Source organism: Procambarus clarkii, chromosome 13 (genome assembly GCF_040958095.1).
Source record: "Procambarus clarkii isolate CNS0578487 chromosome 13, FALCON_Pclarkii_2.0, whole genome shotgun sequence".
NCBI classification, from domain to species: domain Eukaryota; kingdom Metazoa; phylum Arthropoda; class Malacostraca; order Decapoda; family Cambaridae; genus Procambarus; species Procambarus clarkii.
This window is the reverse complement of record NC_091162.1, coordinates 47915144-47935031: the sequence shown is the minus strand read 5'-3', so window position 1 is coordinate 47935031 and position 19888 is coordinate 47915144. Positions and strand designations below refer to the sequence as shown.

Below are 19888 nucleotides of genomic sequence, written 5' to 3'. Positions count from 1 at the left end.
TGGTCTTGTTTGCAAACACTGTCTTATCAGGCGGTCTCTGTCCTTGTTGTACCAGCCCAACCTGAAAAACCTTCTCAATGTTTTTTTCAGCCCCTTCCATCTTTAACCCCTTTAGTATTCCATTCACTCCCTCTCTGTCCTTACTATTCCATTTTTGCCTATTGGGGCCTTCCTGTTACACACACAAATCACAATAGTGTGATGCGTCAAATGAACAAATCCACAAGGGCCGTGATGAGGGCTCGAACCTACATCATAGCAGGTCCCAGATGCTGCCTTAATCGACTAGGCCATGACATGGTCAAAATAATTGCAACAGGAAGTTCATTTTCCTTCTCATGGATCCTGCAGTCTCTCCACGACACAAACCAGGGTTTTACACAATTCCCCCATGCACTCGGGCTCTGTCAGATCCTCTCAGACATAGGTTCGAACCCTCATCACGGCCCTTGTGGATTTGTTCACGAGCCTCCCTGTTCTCTGATGCCCGGAGCTACCACTGATCTTTTTCTTTCTAGCAGCTGACTGGTGCACCTTGCTGCTTCCTGTGAGGTAGCTGTTTGCGTGGCTACCTCCCTCACTGTGGCCATTGCTTCTGAGCTCTTTTCCAGTATTTCAGCAATTGTTTCATGTACAGAGGCATTCCTTTCCAATGAACCATTTCCATCATCCCTTTAGATGATTATCTGAGGTTCAGTCTCCATATTGTTCTCACTGAGGGTTTTTATCTCCTCCTTTGCTGGGTCAACTCACTTTGCAGGTTGTTTATTTTATACTTCATTTCATGCATCTCCTTCCTGATTTCCTCCCAAACTTGGGAGAACATTTCCTTCATTAAGTCAGTTTGACTTTTCCCTGTGCTCTTGGTGTTTGTGTATTTACCTAGTTACTCACCTGGTTGTGTTTGTGGGGGTTGAGCTCTGGCTCTTTGGTCCCTCTTCTCAACCATTAATCATCTGATGAACAGATTCCTGAGCCTACTGAGCTTCATCATATCTACATTTGAAGCTGTGTATGGAGTCTGCCTACACCACATCACTGCCTAATGCATTCCACCTGTTAACTATTCTGACACTGAAAAATTTCTTTCTAATGTCCCTGTGGTTCATTTGGGTACTTAGTCTCCACATGTGTCCCCTTGTTCCTGTACCACCCATGTTAAAAAATTTATCCTTATCTACTCTGTCAATTCCTCAAAGAATTTTGTCGGTAGTGATCATGTCTCCCCTTACTCTTCTGTCTTCCAGTGTCACCGTATGTGTGTGCGTAATTACCTAAGTGTAATTACCTAAGTATAGTTACAGGATGAGAGCTATGCTCGTGGTGTCCCGTCTTCCCAGCACTCTTTGTCATATAACGCTTTGAAACTACTGACGGTCTTGGCCTCTACCACCTTCTCACCTAACTTGTTCCAACCGTCTACCACTCTGTTTGCGAAAGTGAATTTTCTTATATTTCTTCGGCGTCTATGTTTAGCTAGTTTATATCTATGACCTCTTGTTCTTAAAGTTCCAGGTCTCAGGAAATCTTCCCTATCGATTTTATCAATTCCTGTTACTATTTTGTATGTAGTGATCATATCACCTCTTTTTCTTCTGTCTTTTAGTTTTGGCATATTTAATGCCTCTAACCTCTCCTCGTAGCTCTTGCCCTTCAGTTCTGGGAGCCACTTAGTAGCATGTCTTTGCACCTTTTCCAGTTTGTTGATGTGCTTCTTAAGATATGGGCACCACACAACTGCTGCATATTCTAGCTTTGGCCTAACAAAAGTCGTGAACAATTTCTTTAGTATATCGCCATCCATTTATTTAAAAGCAATTCTGAAGTTAGAAAGCGTGGCATAGGCTCCTCGCACATTATTCTTTATGTGGTCCTCAGGTGATAGTTTTCTATCTAGATCCACCCCTAGTGTGTGTGTGTGTGTGTGTGTGTGTGTGTGTGTGTGTGTGTGTGTGTGTGTGTGTGTGTGTAGTGGGTGAGTGTATAGTGCCTCACCACCACACATCACCACCACTCATCACCACCGCCTATCACCACCACCCCTCACCACCACCCATTACCACCATCCATCACCACCGCCTATCACCACCACCCCTCACCACCACCCATCACCACCATCCATCAACACCACCCATCACCACCACCCATCACCACCGCCCATCACCATCACCCATCACCACCAGCACCCCATCACTTGCACGCATCACAACCACCCATCACCAGCACCCATCACCACCATCCATCAACACCACCCATCACCACCACCCATCATCACCACCCATCATCACTACGAAGCCTCACTAACACCCATCACCACCACCCACCCAACACCACCACCCATCACAACTGCCCATCACCAGCACCCATAACCACCACCCATCACCACCACCCATAACCCCACCAATGACAACCACCCATAACCACCACCCATCACCACCACCCATAACCCCACCCATGACAACCACCCATCACCACCGCCCATCACCAGCACCCCATCACTTACACGCATCACAACCACCCATCACCATCACCCATTACCAGCACCCCATCACTTGCACGCATCACAACCACCCATCACTAGCACCCATCACCACCTCCCATTACCACCTCCATTAACACCGCCCATTACCACCACCCCTCACCACCAATCATAACCACCACCCATCAACATCATCGATCACCACCATCACACACCACCCCCCCCCCCGCTCCCCCCTCCTACCCCCATCACCACCACCTATCACCAACAAAACTATTACACCACAACTCTCCTCAGACGACTGCGAGCTTCTACTTGTATAAATATTTAATTCAATAAGATATTGGTATTTGTAATATAATAAAGTAGTCATCAGTGTTGGTGGAGCGCCGCTGCTACAGTCCTCTTCCCCACAGTATGAGGAAGCTGTGGTGTGCAGCAGTGTTGGTGGTGACGCTGGTGAGTGTGGTGAGGCCTCAGTGTATCTCCAACAATGACAAGCTGGTGGTGACCTCCCCACCTGACCTGGCCCACATCACCCCCTTCAGCTTGGACCTCTTCAAGCAGCTCTATCCACCCACCGCCACAGGAAACTTTTTCTTCTCGCCCTACAGCGTGTGGACCGCCCTGGTCCTGGCCTACTTTGGGTCTGCTGGCAGGACTCGTCAGCAGCTGCAGGACACCCTTCGTCTCAGAGACCCTTCAACCACTCTGGCTACCTACAGGGCCCTCGACCGTCTGTGAGTCCATTCACATTCCTCACTTGTCATCTTAATTACTATCTTTTGTACTTAAACAATTAAAATTTGTATTACATTTATCTGTATCAACGAGCAATGTTTACCAATATTTGTGGTATATTATTGTTAATTATGAACGCGCAGGTATGCTGAGAGACAAGCCAACACCACAGAGTATGTGATAGACTTGGCCAACAAGATATACGTGGACGCAGACTTCGCCCTTCGGGAGTGCGTGAGGGAGGTCCTCCCTACGGAGGTGCAGATAACCAACTTTAAGAAGGTGTGATATATTCTGCATGCAGGCGGCAGTACTGTAGTTAACTTGTGACTGTTGGAGTGTGTTGGTTCACTCAGATCACCGACCCTTGTTATTGCACAGATGGACAGAGTCATCACGTGGGAACCCTTGACAGCACTGCTGCACCTGTACTACTGAGCGTCTCAGCACCACAGCTGAGACCCTCTGACACACACCATGTACTGCTCTTAGCAGCACCAGTAAATACAGCAGCAGCACTACAGCTGAGACCCTCTGACACACCCTGTACTGCTCTCAGCAGCATTAGTAAACACAGCAGCAGCACTACAGCTGAGACCCTCTGACACACCCTGTACTACTCTCAGCAGCATCAGTAAACACAGCAGCAGTTCTACAGCTGATACACTCTGACACTCACCATGTACTGCTCTCAGCAGCACCAGTAAACACAGCAGCGACACCCTGACACACACCATGTACTGCTCTCAGCAGCACCAGTAAACACAGCAGCAGCACTACAGCTGAGACACCGCTGACACACACCATGTACTCCTCTTAGCAGCACCAGTAAACGCAGCAGCAGTTCTACAGCTGAGACCCCTCTGACACACACCATGTACTGCTCTCAGCTGCATCAGTAAACACAGCAGCAGCACTACAGCTGCGACACCCTGACACACACCATGTACTGCTCTCAGCAGCACCAGTAAACACAGCAGCAGCACTACAGCTGAGACCCCTCTGACACACACCATGTACTGCTCTCAGCAGCACCAGTAAACACAGCAGCAACACTACAGGTGTGTGTGTGTGTGATCCTCTATCCATCTATCATTCTATCCGTCCATCTTATTTTTCCAACTATCATTGCATCCATCCATCTACTCTTGTAGATGTTTAAGTGTTAAAGTGTTTAAAGTGTTTCTTTAGAATTGTTATTATATAATTAAATGGACTGTATTAATAATAGTTTCTTGTCAGGTATTTCCACTTCCACAAATTTGGGGGTTAGATTGATAGCATTAAATTTGAAATTGTAATAATATTAATTCAATGAATTAGTTAGTAAGTTACACTACTATTGGTTAATGGTGAGAACTTTGTGGCTTAGCTGGAAAGACGTATCCTTCCTAGGTCAGCCCAGACACGGAGTAGATAACGCGGATCAAACATGCAAAATAGACCTCGTGGTCCCTGCGTCCCGTACTCCCACGTGTTGAAACTGATGTGGTACCCTCTCACATCTCCATCGTATATGTGCCAACAATTTACGGTATACTAATTGCTACAACTTACTATTCACATTGCAATTATATTCAAGGCAATACCCAATGGAATTAAATGAAGCTTACTTGGTTTATTTGTAGGGCATGACTCCTAACCCGGCTGAAATTCTAATCTTATAGAGCTCGTAACAAAAGAATAAAGCTTACAACTGGGACAAGTTCTCTCGTGGTTGGAGGATGTGGCAGTCCGATGTATGGTAACTTGTTCTAGGACAAGTCTCAGCTGCTCAACTTGCCCCTTCGAGAGATACCCTTCTCGTATAAGTACAAATATGGCGGTAAAAGGGAGTATTATGGTATATCCAATCGTCAACAACGCCATGTGCTCAGCTACTGCCGCGGTGCGCGGCGTCCTACCTCCTCCCTCACAGCTTTTTTTTTTTTTTAATTTATATATACAAGAGTTTTTACATTCTTGTACAACCACTAGGACGCATAGGGTGTCCGGCAAGTCCTTAATCCTATGTTTCCTGGAATACGACCCCCACGAAGAATCGTTTTAACAACCAGGTACCCATTTTACTGTTGAGTTAATCAGAGGCTACAGTTAAGGATCTGCGCCCATTAAATCCTCCCCGGTCAGGATACGAAGCCCAGGACAAAGCGCACGCGGAACGCCAGGCGAGCGTCTTACCACTACGCCACGGAGACTGCTATGTAACGGAGACTGCTATCTAACGGAGGAGACTGCTATGTAACGGAGACTGCTATCTAACGGAGGAGACTGCTATCTAACGGAGGAGACTGCTATGTAACGGAGACTGCTATCTAACGGAGGAGACTGCTATGTAACGGAGACTGCTATCTAACGGAGGAGACTGCTATGTAACGGAGACTGCTATCTAACGGAGACTAGCTTATAGTCACGACACCTCTTTCCGGTGTAAATTTACATATGAGAGGAGGTAGATGCTAATTTATGAGCGATTTTATAATCCTCAATTATTATGAACAGTTTTATACTGTTTCTGACAGCCTACCGCAAAGAGTTCAATAATTTAGGAAGAGTTATATTAAGCTAGAATTCCTAGTATGATCCCTCCTCTTTCTCCATGAAACATTTATTCACGGTAGTTTTAAATTTTACTATAAGAGGAAGTCAAGGAATTCATCCTATTTATTAATGGAACTCAATCTAAGATGGTAATCGCGAATAAAGGCAGATTGTAGATGAAGTTTTATGAAGTGTTAGGCAAAGGAATAGTCACCGCGAACATGTGGCGACTGACCCGATCATCCCTTTGCATGTTCTAGAACTTCTAAACCCTCAATTATCAGATTATTAGTACGGTTAGTTAGATTAGTGCTTTAACCCAACGGATTTTATCTTATTGTATCATGGGTTAGCATTTGAGGTGTCGGAAATTTCCGACAACTCTATCCATCTATCATTCTATCCATTCATCTATCATTCTATCCATCCATTTATCATTCTGTCCATCCATTTATCATTCTGTCCTTCCACCTGTCATTCTGTCCATCCATCTATCATTCTGTCCATCCATCTATCTCTGGATGAGATAGATGGATGGACCAAACCTACCATTGAGCGGTAGGTTTGGGACGTTGGTAAGCCACACGGTATGAAAGAGTTGTCAGGAGGAATGGAGGAGGCAATATAGAAGTTGTGTGTTTATGGTAGTACAGCTGAAGTTTGAACATCAGAAAATATATTTATATTTTCTCAAAATCAGTAAATAATGTTGTATATTATGATAAGAAACAAGCAGTTTGGATTTTTTATTAAAAAGTTACCCATCTGTTTTGTATCTGTGTCTCTGCCTTTGGCTGTGAGGGCATGGGAGTCTGTGGGAGTTGTTGTGGCTATACTTAATTTGTTTTATCGGGCTATGATCGAAATAATAACAAAAACAATAATGTCAATTTCCCAGTATCAATGAATAACGCCGCACACTATTAAAAAATTATTGATATGAAATTTTATTCAGAATATTTACAGGGTTAGCCAGAAGCCAGTGCCAAAAATTGTGGTGGGGGTCTGAGTTTGGACCTTGCATCCTGTTCACTTTTCACTTCTGGCGACCCTGACCAGCCAAAGTTCATCCCATACTACAGACCATTCTTTCTGCAAATTTGGGTGAATCTAGTCATAAGGAGTCTCGTCGTGGACGTGGTGGCGAGCAGACGTGCTTTGCTTCGCTCTGCTACTGGCGTCTGGTGGGTGGACGTGTTTGTCGTCGCTGTTGGCCGGCGTGTTGACGGATGGGCGGATAACGTCACGCTGGGGGTGGTATATGTGCCATCATGGGCTCCTACACACCTCCACTAAAGCGCAAGGAGTCCATAGGACTCAAGTTTAGTTGTCATGCTGCTCCCGACCTTGTATCCACCACGATCTTCGAAGTGTTACAGATCAAGCAGGAAGAAATATTTGGTTACCAACCACTGCCAGGGAACAGGGTGGTGTTGAAATTTGGAAACAATGTGGCGTTTTCAGAGTTTCTTAAGAAGTATGATGATGACATTATAAGTTTACCTAATGGGAAAGGATCAGTACAAGTGATTAATTTGAGAAAAACGTTTACATACGTTTCTGTGAGGGATGCGCCATTTGAAATGTTGAATGGAACTATTGTACACATACTGGAACAATATGGGAAAGTGGACAATGTTCGTTTTAATAAATATACGTATGGCCCAGGGAAAGGGTGTTTTAATGGAACACGAACAGTAAAGATGAAACTTCACCGTAATATTCCTTCATCAATGTCAGTAGCAGGTCATTATATTAAGTTTATATACAATGGCCAAATGCGAACTTGTTTTAAGTGTGGGCGTACTGGTCACATGGCTGCTGCCTGCCAGGTGGAGGCATCGGAACGGATCAACATTTTTCATGAACATGACTTTCCGCCATTAATAGAGGATAGTGTATCAGGAAATGAACCCGCTGCTGTAAATACTGTAGTTCCAGGTGAGGTAGATGAAGTAACCCACAACTCTGTAAGTGAAACGTCTGTGGAAGTGACTCCCAGTGCGGATGCGGCTGGTGAAGGTAACTTAGATCAGGACGATGAAGGTAATGCAGACAAGGAGGGTGCAGGTGACACTGCTCAGGACGCTTTACCGGCTGTTGGTAACCCTGGTGAGGGTGAGGTAAGTCTGGACACTATACATGTGGACGCCCATAACATAGGTGCTGACGCTGCGAAGAGCTGCGAGGCTAGCGGTGGTGCTGACCTTGGTGAGGTGACGATGGAACAAGTAATTGGTTGTCAACTGGATGTAGAGGATGACACAATGGAGGATAGTGATGTAGAAATGTCTGTGCAGAGAGCAACTCCACCCTCTTCAGTAAGGTATGATAGAAAGGGTAGGGGTAGTGTGAGGGCTGGGGGTGTGAAGGCTAAGGGTGTGAAGGCTGGTTCTGTAACCAGTCACGGGAAGAAACGGAAAAAAATTTACTCGGAGTATTGATCTGGAACGTATGAAGGATTACGCCGCTAAATTAAAAGTCTCTGAAAAAATTGAGCAGGTTGTTGCCGTTGAAGTTCACCGTGACCAAGGCCCCGAAGAGTCACCGAAACGTAGCGAGGGCACAGTACAACAGGTGAGTGAGGATCATGGTAAAGAGAACAGTGATAAGGCATGGTGGGATCTTGTGGAACATGAACAGAATCGAGACGCGAGTGCAAATATTAAACTTAAATTTCGAAAAGGGAAAGATGACACTAAGATAGTGTCAAGTGAGATAATGACGGATAAAGGGTAATTTTGGTTTCTCTTCAAATTCCGTTCGTGAAGCCAATTAATTTTAATTGTGCTACTTTGAACATTAATGGGCTCAATTGTAGAAATAAACAGTTGCAGCTGTTATCATTGTTTAAATATCATAATTTGGATGTACTCTTAGTGCAAGAACACAATGTACAAGATGTTAAGAAACTTGATGTGCTGCTTCATTTCTTTGAAATATTGATAAATCCAACGACCTTGTTGAAAGGTGGTACGATGATATTGATTGCTAAGCGAGCCCACATCAAGGTTATTAATACTGAAATGGATGATAATGGTAATGTTTTATATGCTAGGATTTCCTTTTTTGACACAATAATTCCTGTACTTAATGTGTATGCTCCCTCTGGCACCCGCAGGAAGAAAGAGAGGGAGGACTTGTTCTCTAACGAGTTATTATATTTTTTCAGAAATGATACGCGTAACGTTATTTTTGGTGGCGACTTTAATTGTGTCACTTCTATGAGAGATTGTAGCATTCAGTCGAACGCATGTGTATCTCCTGCTTTAATTACACTTTTGAAATGTAGTGGTCTAAAGGATGCAAATAGCATTAACGGAGGTGTATATGAATACACATATGTTCGCCAGAATTATGGTTCTAGGCTTGACAGATTATATATGCACTCGTTCCATGATAAAATTAGTTCTTGCAGTACTGTTCCGGTCAGCTTTTCAGATCACTGTATGGTTGTGGTGAAGCTTGTTATTGACGATCAGGTTAAAGTGGGTACAGGGTCATGGAAGCTCAATTGCAGTCTGTTGCAGAGTAGAGATGTAATTGATAATTTTCATGTATTGTGGGAACATCTGGTTGGGCAAAAACGTAAGTTCAGATGTCTATTGGAGTGGTGGGACATGTGTAAAGTTGCATGCAAAAGTTTCTTTGTGAAAGTATCCAAACGAAAGGCTGCTGAAAAATATGGTCTGTTAAACTTATTCCAACAAAGACTAAAACAACTTTATGTAAAGGTCAATATGGGACTAGACAAGTATGAGGAAATTACCATTTTAAAAGACAGAATTAACAAATTGAGGGATGAAATATCTGAAGGAGTCAATGTTCGCCTCCAGATTAATGATAGGATGTATGGTGAAAAACTCTCTCCTTATTTGTTAAGTAAAGTCAAGAATAACAAGGGTACAGCACTTGTAACTAGTATTAAAGCAGGTGATGGGACGGATATGACAAATACGGATGGGATTGTATATTATGTTCGGGGTGAATTAGAGAAATTGTACAAAAAAGTGAACGTGGACCAAGGTATGCAGGAGTATTTCCTTGGAAAATGTACACGGGTTTTAACCCAGGATGACAACACGTCATTATTGGCAGATGTAGATAAGCAGGAAGTGTGGAGTGTTGTCAAGAGTTTAAAGGAGGGTAAATCACCTGGCTGTGATGGGTTCCCGGCGGAATTTTATTTCTATCTATGGGATGTCATTGGTAAAGACTTTGTACAAGTGGTGCAGTATAGCATACAGCATAGGAAGCTTAGCATGTCACAATCTCATGGGATTATTAAGATGATACCTAAGACGGGTGATTTGCATATTCTAACGAACTGGAGGCCACTTTCCCTACTAAACCAGGATTATAAAATAATATCGAAACTGTTGGCAAATAGACTTAGGATTGCAATGGATAAACGTATATCAAAGGAACAGTTTTGTAGTGTGCCTGGAAGATCTATAATCAATTGTAATAATGTAATTAGGGATGTTGTGTATTATGTGTCTGAGAATAATGTTCCTTCCTCCATGATAAACCTCGACTGGTCGAAAGCCTTTGACCGTGTTGATGTTCAGTTTGTATTAGCAATATTGGATAGGGTAGGAGTGGCATGAGAATTTATTGATTGGATCCGTATGCTTTATAAAGAGTGTCGGAGCAGCGTCTGTATCAATGGAGTCTTAAGTAAACCTTTTTCAGTTGAACGATCTGTACGTCAGGGATGTCCCCTTTCAATGATTTTGTATGTTATATTTCAAGAGCCACTGTACCTGGCAATAAAAAGCAATGACTTTATTGTTCCACCTCGTCTTCCTAATGCAATGACACTTCCTGTTGTTGGTTATGCAGACGATACAACTATTTTTGTGTCGACAGAAGACTCGGTGGTGAATGTTCAGAATGAGTTAGACAACTTTGAACGAGCGACAGGTGCTGTTATTAACAAGAAAAAAACGTGTATGATGGGTCTTGGCAGTTGGTGTAATAAGGTTAACTGGACAGGTTCATGGTTCAAGGTTGTGGAGTCTATTAAAGCTCTTGGGATTTGCTGGTGTAAAACATATGAAACAACATTGGTTACGAATTGGCAAGTACTATGTGGGAATATAATAGTTGCAACGAATATGTTGTCAAATAGGAAATTGACCCTGTTTCAGAAGGCTGTAATAATCAATTGCAAAATTTTGTCTAAAGTGTGGTATTTGTCTCACAGCTTTCCCATAGACAAGAAAAGTGCTATAGAGATTGACAAAACTATTTTTAGATATGTATGGTATGGTAGATACCAGCCAATTAAACGAACTACCCTATGTAAAGGTAAGAAAAACGGTGGAATAGGAATACTAAATGTGTACCATAAGTCATTGGCAATCTTATGTGTTACTTTTAGAAAGGAGATAATGCAGAGGGATAGTGTAAATGCACTAGGACGTTATTATTGTAAATTACGTGTTAGCTATTTGATACATATGCCAGAGTATACTGACCTTGCTTTTATATCACCGCACTTTTATTCATGTGCAATTGATGTTCTCAGGCGGATTTGTAATATTGAAGGTTTTTTAATGATGACCAGTAAACAAGTGTGTGATGTTATACTACCAAATGTAGTTCCTAGAGTAGAGGAGGCATATCCACTCTTTAGCTGGCAAGTAATATGGGCAAACCTTCATGTTAAATTTATTGCCCCAAAACAACGTGAGCTATTGTATCGCTATATTCATGAGACCCTCCCTACTAATGATAGGTTGTTGATGTTGGGCATTAAAGACGACAATAGGTGTGACCAATGTACTGAAATTGAGAATAATATGCATATATTTTATTTCTGTAAGCAGAAAGTTGTTCTTGTAAACTGGATTAGAGACACTCTTAAAGATTTATGTGGACCAAGTATTAGAGTGGAGTTAATGAGGTTTTTAATGTTTCATATTGACATAAAATGCAAGAAAATTAGGAATACAATAATTATGTTACTTTCTGATTACATTTTTTGTGTGTGGATAGGCAGGCAGGAAGGTTACTCAGTAGACAAAATATTGAAGTTCTTGCGAGGCAGGATCAGGTATAACATTTGGGGTTTAATGCTCATGCTCGGTGATGATATAGAAAATTGGTTTACTGAGGCTTATATAAAATATATATAAATGTAATATTTTCCCCTGTATTTTAATGTAAGTTTATTCTTCAATTTTTGTAACTCGTTTATAGGGGTTTTCTAATAGATCTTGTTCTGTACTACTGAAACACTTGTTCACTAAGAATTGTAATGTATAATTGCCTTGTAACACTTATGTATATGTAACTTATATTGTATTTTTTTAAATAAAAATAAATAAAAAAAATCTAGTCATAAGAGAAACTTATCTCTTATCTGCGTGTTTGATCAAAGCCTAAAACTTTGAACAGACAGACAGACATTTTCACTTCAGTATTATAGATGTTTACCCTCATTGTTTAGTTTACCCTTATTGTGTGTAATCCGTTTTCTTTTATTCCATCTATTAGGGCGACGAGGCGGCTGCAACAATCAACAACTTCGTTAACAAGGCAACACGAGGCAAAATCCCGGAACTAGTGGATGGTGGAGTCGTGCAAGACAAGGTGATGGTGCTGGTGAACGCCGCCTACTTCAAGGGTCTCTGGCTGGCGGCCTTCAACACCAGCGCCACCACCAAGGAGAAGTTCTTCCCCACCCCGGGCCGGCACACTCTTGTTGACATGATGAAACAAGTTGATTATTTCAAAATTGGTAAGTTAAAACACACAAACACACACACACACACACACACTACATACCAGTTGATTGACAGTTGAGAGGCGGGACCAAAGAGCCAGAGCTCAACCCCCCACAAGCAAAACTAGGTGAGTACATACACACACACACATACACACACACATGCAGGGAGCCGGTGGCAGAGCGGAGAACATGCTGGACACGTGATCCTGTGGTCCCGGGCTCAATTCCGGGCGCCGGCAAGAAACCATGGGCATAGTTTCTTTCACCCTATGCCCTTGTTACCTGGCAGTAAATAGGTACCTGGGAGTTAGTCAGCTGTAATGGACTGCTTCGTGGAGGGTGGGGGTGTGTTGTGTGGGTGTGGGAAAAAAAGTAGTAGGAGAAACAGTTGATTGACAGTTGAGAGGCGGGCCGAAAGAGCAGAGCTCAACCCCCGCAAGCACGACAAGGTGAATACACACACACACATAATGTGTGTGTGTGTGTGTATGTGTGTGTGCTGCTAAATGTGAGAGGACACAAAAAAGTATTCCTCCATAGAGACATGACAAGGGAGAAGAGAGCCATGGCAGCAGAAGCAAGGAAGACACACAGGGTGAGAGGAGAAAATCAGGGAACCACAGCCCCAATACAACATTCCCAGAGGTGAGAGGGTGGGGGGGGGGTAACTGCCAACCAGCATTCCAGGAACACCAGACAGTAGGGCAGCACCACCACCCTTATCCCCATAGAAATCCTCCCAGTCCCGAACCCTCCCGGCCCCCACTCAAATGCTCAGTCAAATCCCCCATTCCCACCCTGTCACCCCATCCCGATTCCCACCCTTTTCCCCCTCTGCCCTTTCCAGCCGAGTTCCCTACCCCATCACCCCATTCCCTCCCAGTCCCCCCCTCCCCCTCACCCCATACTTTGAGGCCGCTTCGGGCCGAGATGGTCTCTGTTTACCTCTAGATGCTGGCGGCACTTCGCCTCTAATGTTTGCTGCACTGTGATGTTTACTGTTTAGGAAAACTCCGTCTGGATCCTCCTCTGAGACCGGGAGGTCATATTGATCTAAATGTGTGCCATGATAGGATCTAAACTATTGGGACCAACTAAAGAGCCTAAACCTGTATTCTCTTGAGCGCAGGCGGGAGAGATACATAATAATTTACACATGGAAAATAGTAGAGGGGCTGGTCCCAAACCTGCACACAGAAATAACAGCACATGAGACCAGAAGGCATGGCAGGATGTGCAGAATACCCCCGTTGAAGAGCAGAAGTGCAACAGGATCTCTGAGGGAGAACTCTGTCAACATCAGAGGCCCGAGACTGTTCAACACGCTTCCGCTACACATAAGGGGCACAACTGGCCGACCCCTCACAGTGTTCAAGAGAGAACTTGACAAACATCTCCAAAGGTTACCTGATCAACCAGGCTGTGACTCATACATCAGGCTGCGAGCAGCCGCGCCCAACAGCCTGGTTGACCAGTCCAGCAACGAGGAGGCCTGGTCACCGACCGGGCCGATGAGCCCCGAAATCACCTCAAGGTAACCTCAAGGTCAAGGTAAGGTCACCTGAAGGAAACCATGTAACAGTGATGTCTTAGAGCCCTGCGGGGTCTCGTAAGTGTTTATAGGAGAGACGTTGTGTGCACCTCCAGACGTCGTCATGTTGTTGTAGGAGACTAGTGTGACAGTCCTGAGAGTGAACACTGGTTACAGTGGACTGTGGTTGCAGCAGACTAGTGTGACAGTCCTGAGAGTGAACAATGGTTACAGTAGACTGTGGTTGTAGGAGACTAGTGTGACAGTCCTGAGAGTGAACATTGGTTACAGTGGACTGTGGTTGCAGCAGACTAGTGTGACAGTCCTGAGAGTGAACAATGGTTACAGTGGACTGTGGTTGCAGCAGACTAGTGTGACAGTCCTGAGAGTGAACAATGGTTACAGTGGACTGTGGTTGTAGGAGACTAGTGTGACAGTCCTGAGAGTGAACACTGGTTACAGTGGACTGTGGTTGTAGGAGACTAGTGTGACAGTCCTGAGAGTGAACACTGGTTACAGTGGACTGTGGTTGCAGTAGACTAGAGTGACAGTCCTGAGAGTGAACACTGGTTACAGTGGACTATGGTTGCAGTAGACTAGTGTGACAGTCCTGAGAGTGAACACTGGTTACAGTGGACTGTGGTTGTAGGAGACTAGTGTGACAGTCCTGAGAGTGAACAATGGTTACAGTAGACTGTGGTTATAGGAGACTAGTGTGACAGTCCTGAGAGTGAACACTGGTTACAGTGGAATGTGGTTGTAGGAGACAAGTGTGACAGTCCTGAGAGTGAACACTGGTTACAGTGGTCTGTGGTTGCAGGAGACTCGAGTGAGCTGGGAGCGACGGTGTTAGAGATGCCGTACAAGGGGAAGGCGGCGTCCATGTTGGTGTTGCTGCCTCAAAACACCCCCGGCGGCGCCCCTGGCAAGACCTCCACGCCCTTGGCCGCCCCTGGCAACTCCGCCACGCCTTTGGACGCCATGCTGCGGCGCCTCTCCCACGACACCCTCCGCCACGCCCTCGCCAACCTCAGGAGACAGGAAGTTATCCTCAAGTTTCCAAGGTTCAGGCTGGAACAAGTGATCACGGAGGACCTGATAAAGGTAGGTCATCACTTTGTTGATTTTTCATAATATTGGTAACCTTTGGCCAAACATTTCTTGAGTTTAGTTAAACCATTATAAATATACTTCTCAAAGAGAGTGTGGGATCTGTTAAGGTTATTGATGGCATGGCAAGCGTGTTATTGACGGCATGTCAAAAGTGTTATTGACGGCATGGCAAGAGTGTTATTGACGGCATGGCAAGCGTGTTATTGACGGCATGACAAGAGTGCTATTGATGGCATGTTTTGAGTATTATTGACAGCATGGCAAGCGTGTTATTGACGGCATGTCAAGAGTTTTATTGACGGCATGTCAAGAGTGTTATTGACATCATGACAAGAGTGTTATTGACGGCATGACACGAGTGTTATTGACAGCATGGCAAGCGTGTTATTGACGGCATGTCAAGAGTTTTATTGACGGCATGTCAAGAGTGTTATTGACGGCATGTCAAGAGTGTTATTGACGGCATGACAAGAGTGTTATTGACGGCATGACACGAGTGTTATTGACGGCATGTTTTGAGTATTATTGACAGCATGGCAAGCGTGTTATTGATGGCATGTCAAGAGTGTTATTGACGGCATGTCAAGAGTGTTATTGACGGCATGTCAAGAGTATTATTGACAGCATGGCAAGCGTGTTGTTGACGGCATAACAAGAGTGTTATTGACGGCATAACAAGAGTGTTATTGACGGCATGACAAGAGTGTTATTGACGGCATGACAAGAGTGTTATTGACGGCATGACAAGAGTGTTATTGACGGCATGACACGAGTGTTATTGCCGGCATGACAAGAGTGTTATTGACGGCATGACAAGAGTGTTATTGACGGCATGACAAGAGTGTAACGCCAGGAGCTGTGTTATGTTACCTGTGGTATGATCAACATGTTACCACACTGTTGATCATGTAATCCCTCCCCCTCCACTGTTCATCATGTTAACTTTCATGAACTCGCTGCGTTATGCCAAGACATTTGCCTGTCTCGTCCCCTGGCCCTTGTAGCGTGACATAAAACATGTGCCCAGATGATTCTGTAACATTCTGCAATCATCCTCTGTTACCTCTGTTTTCCGTAACATCATTATTTTGGCATCGTTCGTCAACATTAACATGCACAAGGTCACTCCCTCAGGAAGATCATTAACATATATTAGGAACAGTAGTGGTCCCAGGACCTATCCTTGGGGGACCCACATGTTACATTTCTCCCGCTGGAAACCTTGTCTCTGACTGTGACTACTCTCCTTCAAGTATTTCCTTACCCAGCTTAGTGTTTTCCCCAGTGTCCCAGCCTGTTCACGAGCTTCTCACGAGGAACATCATCAAATGCCTTTTCACTGTCTAGGAAAATACTATCTACCCAGCCTTCTTTTTTCTGTCGTATTCTAGTAACCTTGTCATAGAACTCTGTCAAGTTTGTCTGGCATGACTTTCCCCTTCTAAATCCTTGCTGTCGTTCTGTTGCAAAGATCATCCTCTCTAGATGCTCCAGTATTCTCGCCCCGATTACTCAGTCCAGCACTGTACAAGGAATACTTGTCAATGACTCTGGTCTCTAATTTAGTGACTACATTTGCCTTTTCCGTAATTCTGGAAGAATCCATGTTTAGAGTGTTTTATTAAACACCTCAGTAAGTGGGGTCACATTTTACCTCTTCAGGCTCCTTCAGTAGCCATAGTGATGTTAAGTCTGGTCCAATTAATTTTGTTACCTCTAGTTCCTTCAGGGGATTTGTAACCTCTTCCACTGTGACTATTATGTCATCCAGTGTTTTCTCTGGCCTTTCATCGCTTAACTCTGGTCTCCACAGTGATGCCATAGTAATGACCACCTGGAATATTTTCTTTAGTTCCTCACACACATTCTTGTCGTTTTCCATATGACTGCCCTCTTCTGCCTTATAATGTGGTCTGTGACTGATGTTTTACTCCTTCTATGGCTTTAAAAGAGCTTTGGTTGGTCCTTAGTTCTATGTCGCTTTCAAACATTCTCTCGGCATCCCTCCTGACTCTGTAATAATTTCTGGCTCCCTTTAGTGCTGTTATGAATTTAGCTTGCTTGTTATGGGGGGTATAGAGTATTAATGAGAAGGGCCAACAGCTAGAATCAGAAGGTATCAAAATTAGAGGAGATCAGATAGGCCCGGCCCCCAGTACGAACATAAAACCATATTAAAGAAGTTGCTTGAAGTAATACGTCAGACTAGAAGTTGATCACTGATCCCCTACACAGGAAGAATGGATACTCCTTTAAAATCTAACTTATTTATTAAACCCTCTTAACAACCCCCCATATACATTAACAACAATAACAATAACTACTTTACCACACTATCTTATGTTAACTACCTTGTTCCAAAAAAAAAAATAGATAGGATGCAAGGCTTACACTTGGGACAAGCTAGGGTAAAGTCTACCAGGCAAGGGACACTAGCAAGGACTCTAGGTAGCTTGGTATCCCTTGAGCACACGTGGTTCCACTGAGACCCCTTAGAGTAACTTAGCAATATAAACACTAGCGAAGCCTATACACATTACTACACACTTATGCCAGATACGTACATGCAACGCGGTACTTAGCTTTGTAAACTAGACACTGGATAAGGTAAGGGAAGAGGAGGAGGAGACAGAGCCACACAGGAGAGGTGTTGGCTCAACCACAGCAGTCCAGACAAGGCTGTCGGAGCCTCCAGTTCGAGCTCTCTCCAGTTGTTGTTGCCGGGAAGATAACCAGCTGATCGTACAGCTTATAAACATTACAAATTTTCACCGACGTACAAAACTGGTTACTTTAATAGTTCTAAGAATAGTTGATAACTAGTTCAGTGCTTAATATTCAACAACAAGCTCAGAGTCTGAATGTTCTGTGAGAAACATGGTTCGTCTTACGTCTGGCAAGGAAGATAGGAACAAAAATGCATCAGCAGTCCTATCAAATAATGTAAAGTACTTATTTAGAGCTCAATTTGACCTCTGGTTTCCAACTAAGGAACCCAGAGTTGTAACAAGAGCGTCTATTTTCCTCTCGTCCGAGCTCTCTCTACTTTGTCCAGGCCTTTGTCTTCCTCTCTTGCACTTCTCTCCACTGCCTCTAGAACCATTGGTTTACTTTGTCCTGTGTCACGTCTCTTGACCCTTGTGGCTTGACATATTATATATACCAGATCCCTGTGTCACGTTTCTTGACCCTTGTAGCTTGACATATTATATATACCAGATCCCTGTGTCACGTTTCTTGACCCTTGTGGCTTGACATATTATATATACCACATCCCTGTGTCACGTCTGTTAACCCTTGTGGCTTGACATATTATATATACCAGATCCCGGTGTCACGTCTCTTCACCCTTGTGGCTTGACATATTATATATACCAGATCCCTGTGCGTTACTTCCCACCAAGAGATCGTTCACTGTGTGCACAGATGGTGCACTGTGTACACAGATGGTCCTCTGTGTACACAGATGGTCCGCTGTGTACACAGATGGTCCTCTGTGTACACAGATGGTCCACTGTGTACACAGATGGTCCGCTGTGTACACAGATGGTCCACTGTGTACACAGATGGTCTGCTGTGTACACAGATGGTTCACTGTGTACACTGGTGGTCCGCTGTGTACACAGATGGTCCGTTGTGTATACTAACTACAACCTTAGTGCCGTCAGTAGCCAACGCACACCAAGAGATCGTCAGACATTTGCCTCCCTTATTAAGACCCGTCTGCATACCGGCGCTGTTCTATATGTACATTGTTACACTGTCGGCAGGGAGAGAGACCAGCTTGAGGTGAATAGCAACGTGTTGTATGTTACCTGTAACACTCTCATCTCTACCACAGGCTCTCAACACCCTCGGGATCCAGGACCTGTTCACTGATGCTGCCGACCTCTCTAATTATCATCCTACTGGCAATTTGCTGGTTACCAATAGCATCCATAAGGCCGTGATAGAGGTGAACGAGGAGGGTTCGGAGGCTGCTGCTGCGACAGCTCTGGTCTTCAGCCTTACGTTCTCTAGACCTCGTCGCGTGTTCTCGTGTGACCGACCCTTCGTCTTTCTCATTCAAGATAACGATACCAGCAACATTCTCTTCTTGGGCGTGTACAGGCAGCCGTAGATCTTCCAGGGCGTGTACAGGCTGCCGTACATCTTCCTGGGAGTGTACAGGCAGCCATAGATCTTCCTGGGCGTGTACAGGCAGCCGTAGATCTTCCTGGGCGTGTACAGGCAGCCGTAGATCTTCCTCGGCGTGTACAGGCAGCCGTAGATCTTCCAGGGCGTGTACAGGCAGCCGTAGATCTTCCAGGGCGTGTACAGGCAGCCGTAGAGACATGGCAGGACACTAACTGCTCCAGGAGCCCATATTATGCTTAATGTTATCATGTTTGTTAATGTGTTATGTCAGGAACACGCGGTGTTGATGGTCCCGTTCTACAGCTCACAGCAGAACAATGTTAACCAGAAAGTCATAAATGGAAAACATCCATAATTAAAGTTCTTAAAAGTACCTATGTTTTATTTATCATCAGCCTTAGACAGCAAGCATTATTGAATATGATCACAAAACTTAATTTAACTACTCTAAGACGATCACAACATTCATAAAACCTCAAATGTATTGTTTGTAAAAAAGTTCCACCTGTTGTTCGGGTATAAATCTATCTCGTATTATTTACATAGCAGCGTGTTCGCGGGCAGGCGTGCGCGCGCACAGGCGTGTGTGTACGTAATTGTCTAAGGGTAG

At 44.2% G+C, this 19888-nt stretch overlaps 1 protein-coding gene across 1 annotated transcript in view; it reads left to right on the top strand.

The window, feature by feature from the left end:
- Positions 1-19651, top strand: part of LOC138364297 (leukocyte elastase inhibitor-like) — a 35619-nt gene extending 15968 nt beyond the window's left edge. The window contains exons 2-6 of the mRNA XM_069323888.1: positions 2896-3219; positions 3364-3502; positions 12266-12509; positions 14849-15132; positions 18983-19651. Of these exons, the coding sequence (XP_069179989.1) occupies positions 2897-3219; positions 3364-3502; positions 12266-12509; positions 14849-15132; positions 18983-19261 (1269 nt within the window). The 5' untranslated portion in view covers position 2896 and the 3' untranslated portion in view covers positions 19262-19651. The remainder of the gene's footprint in view (positions 1-2895; positions 3220-3363; positions 3503-12265; positions 12510-14848; positions 15133-18982) is intronic.
- The last annotated feature ends 237 nt before the right edge of the window (positions 19652-19888 follow it).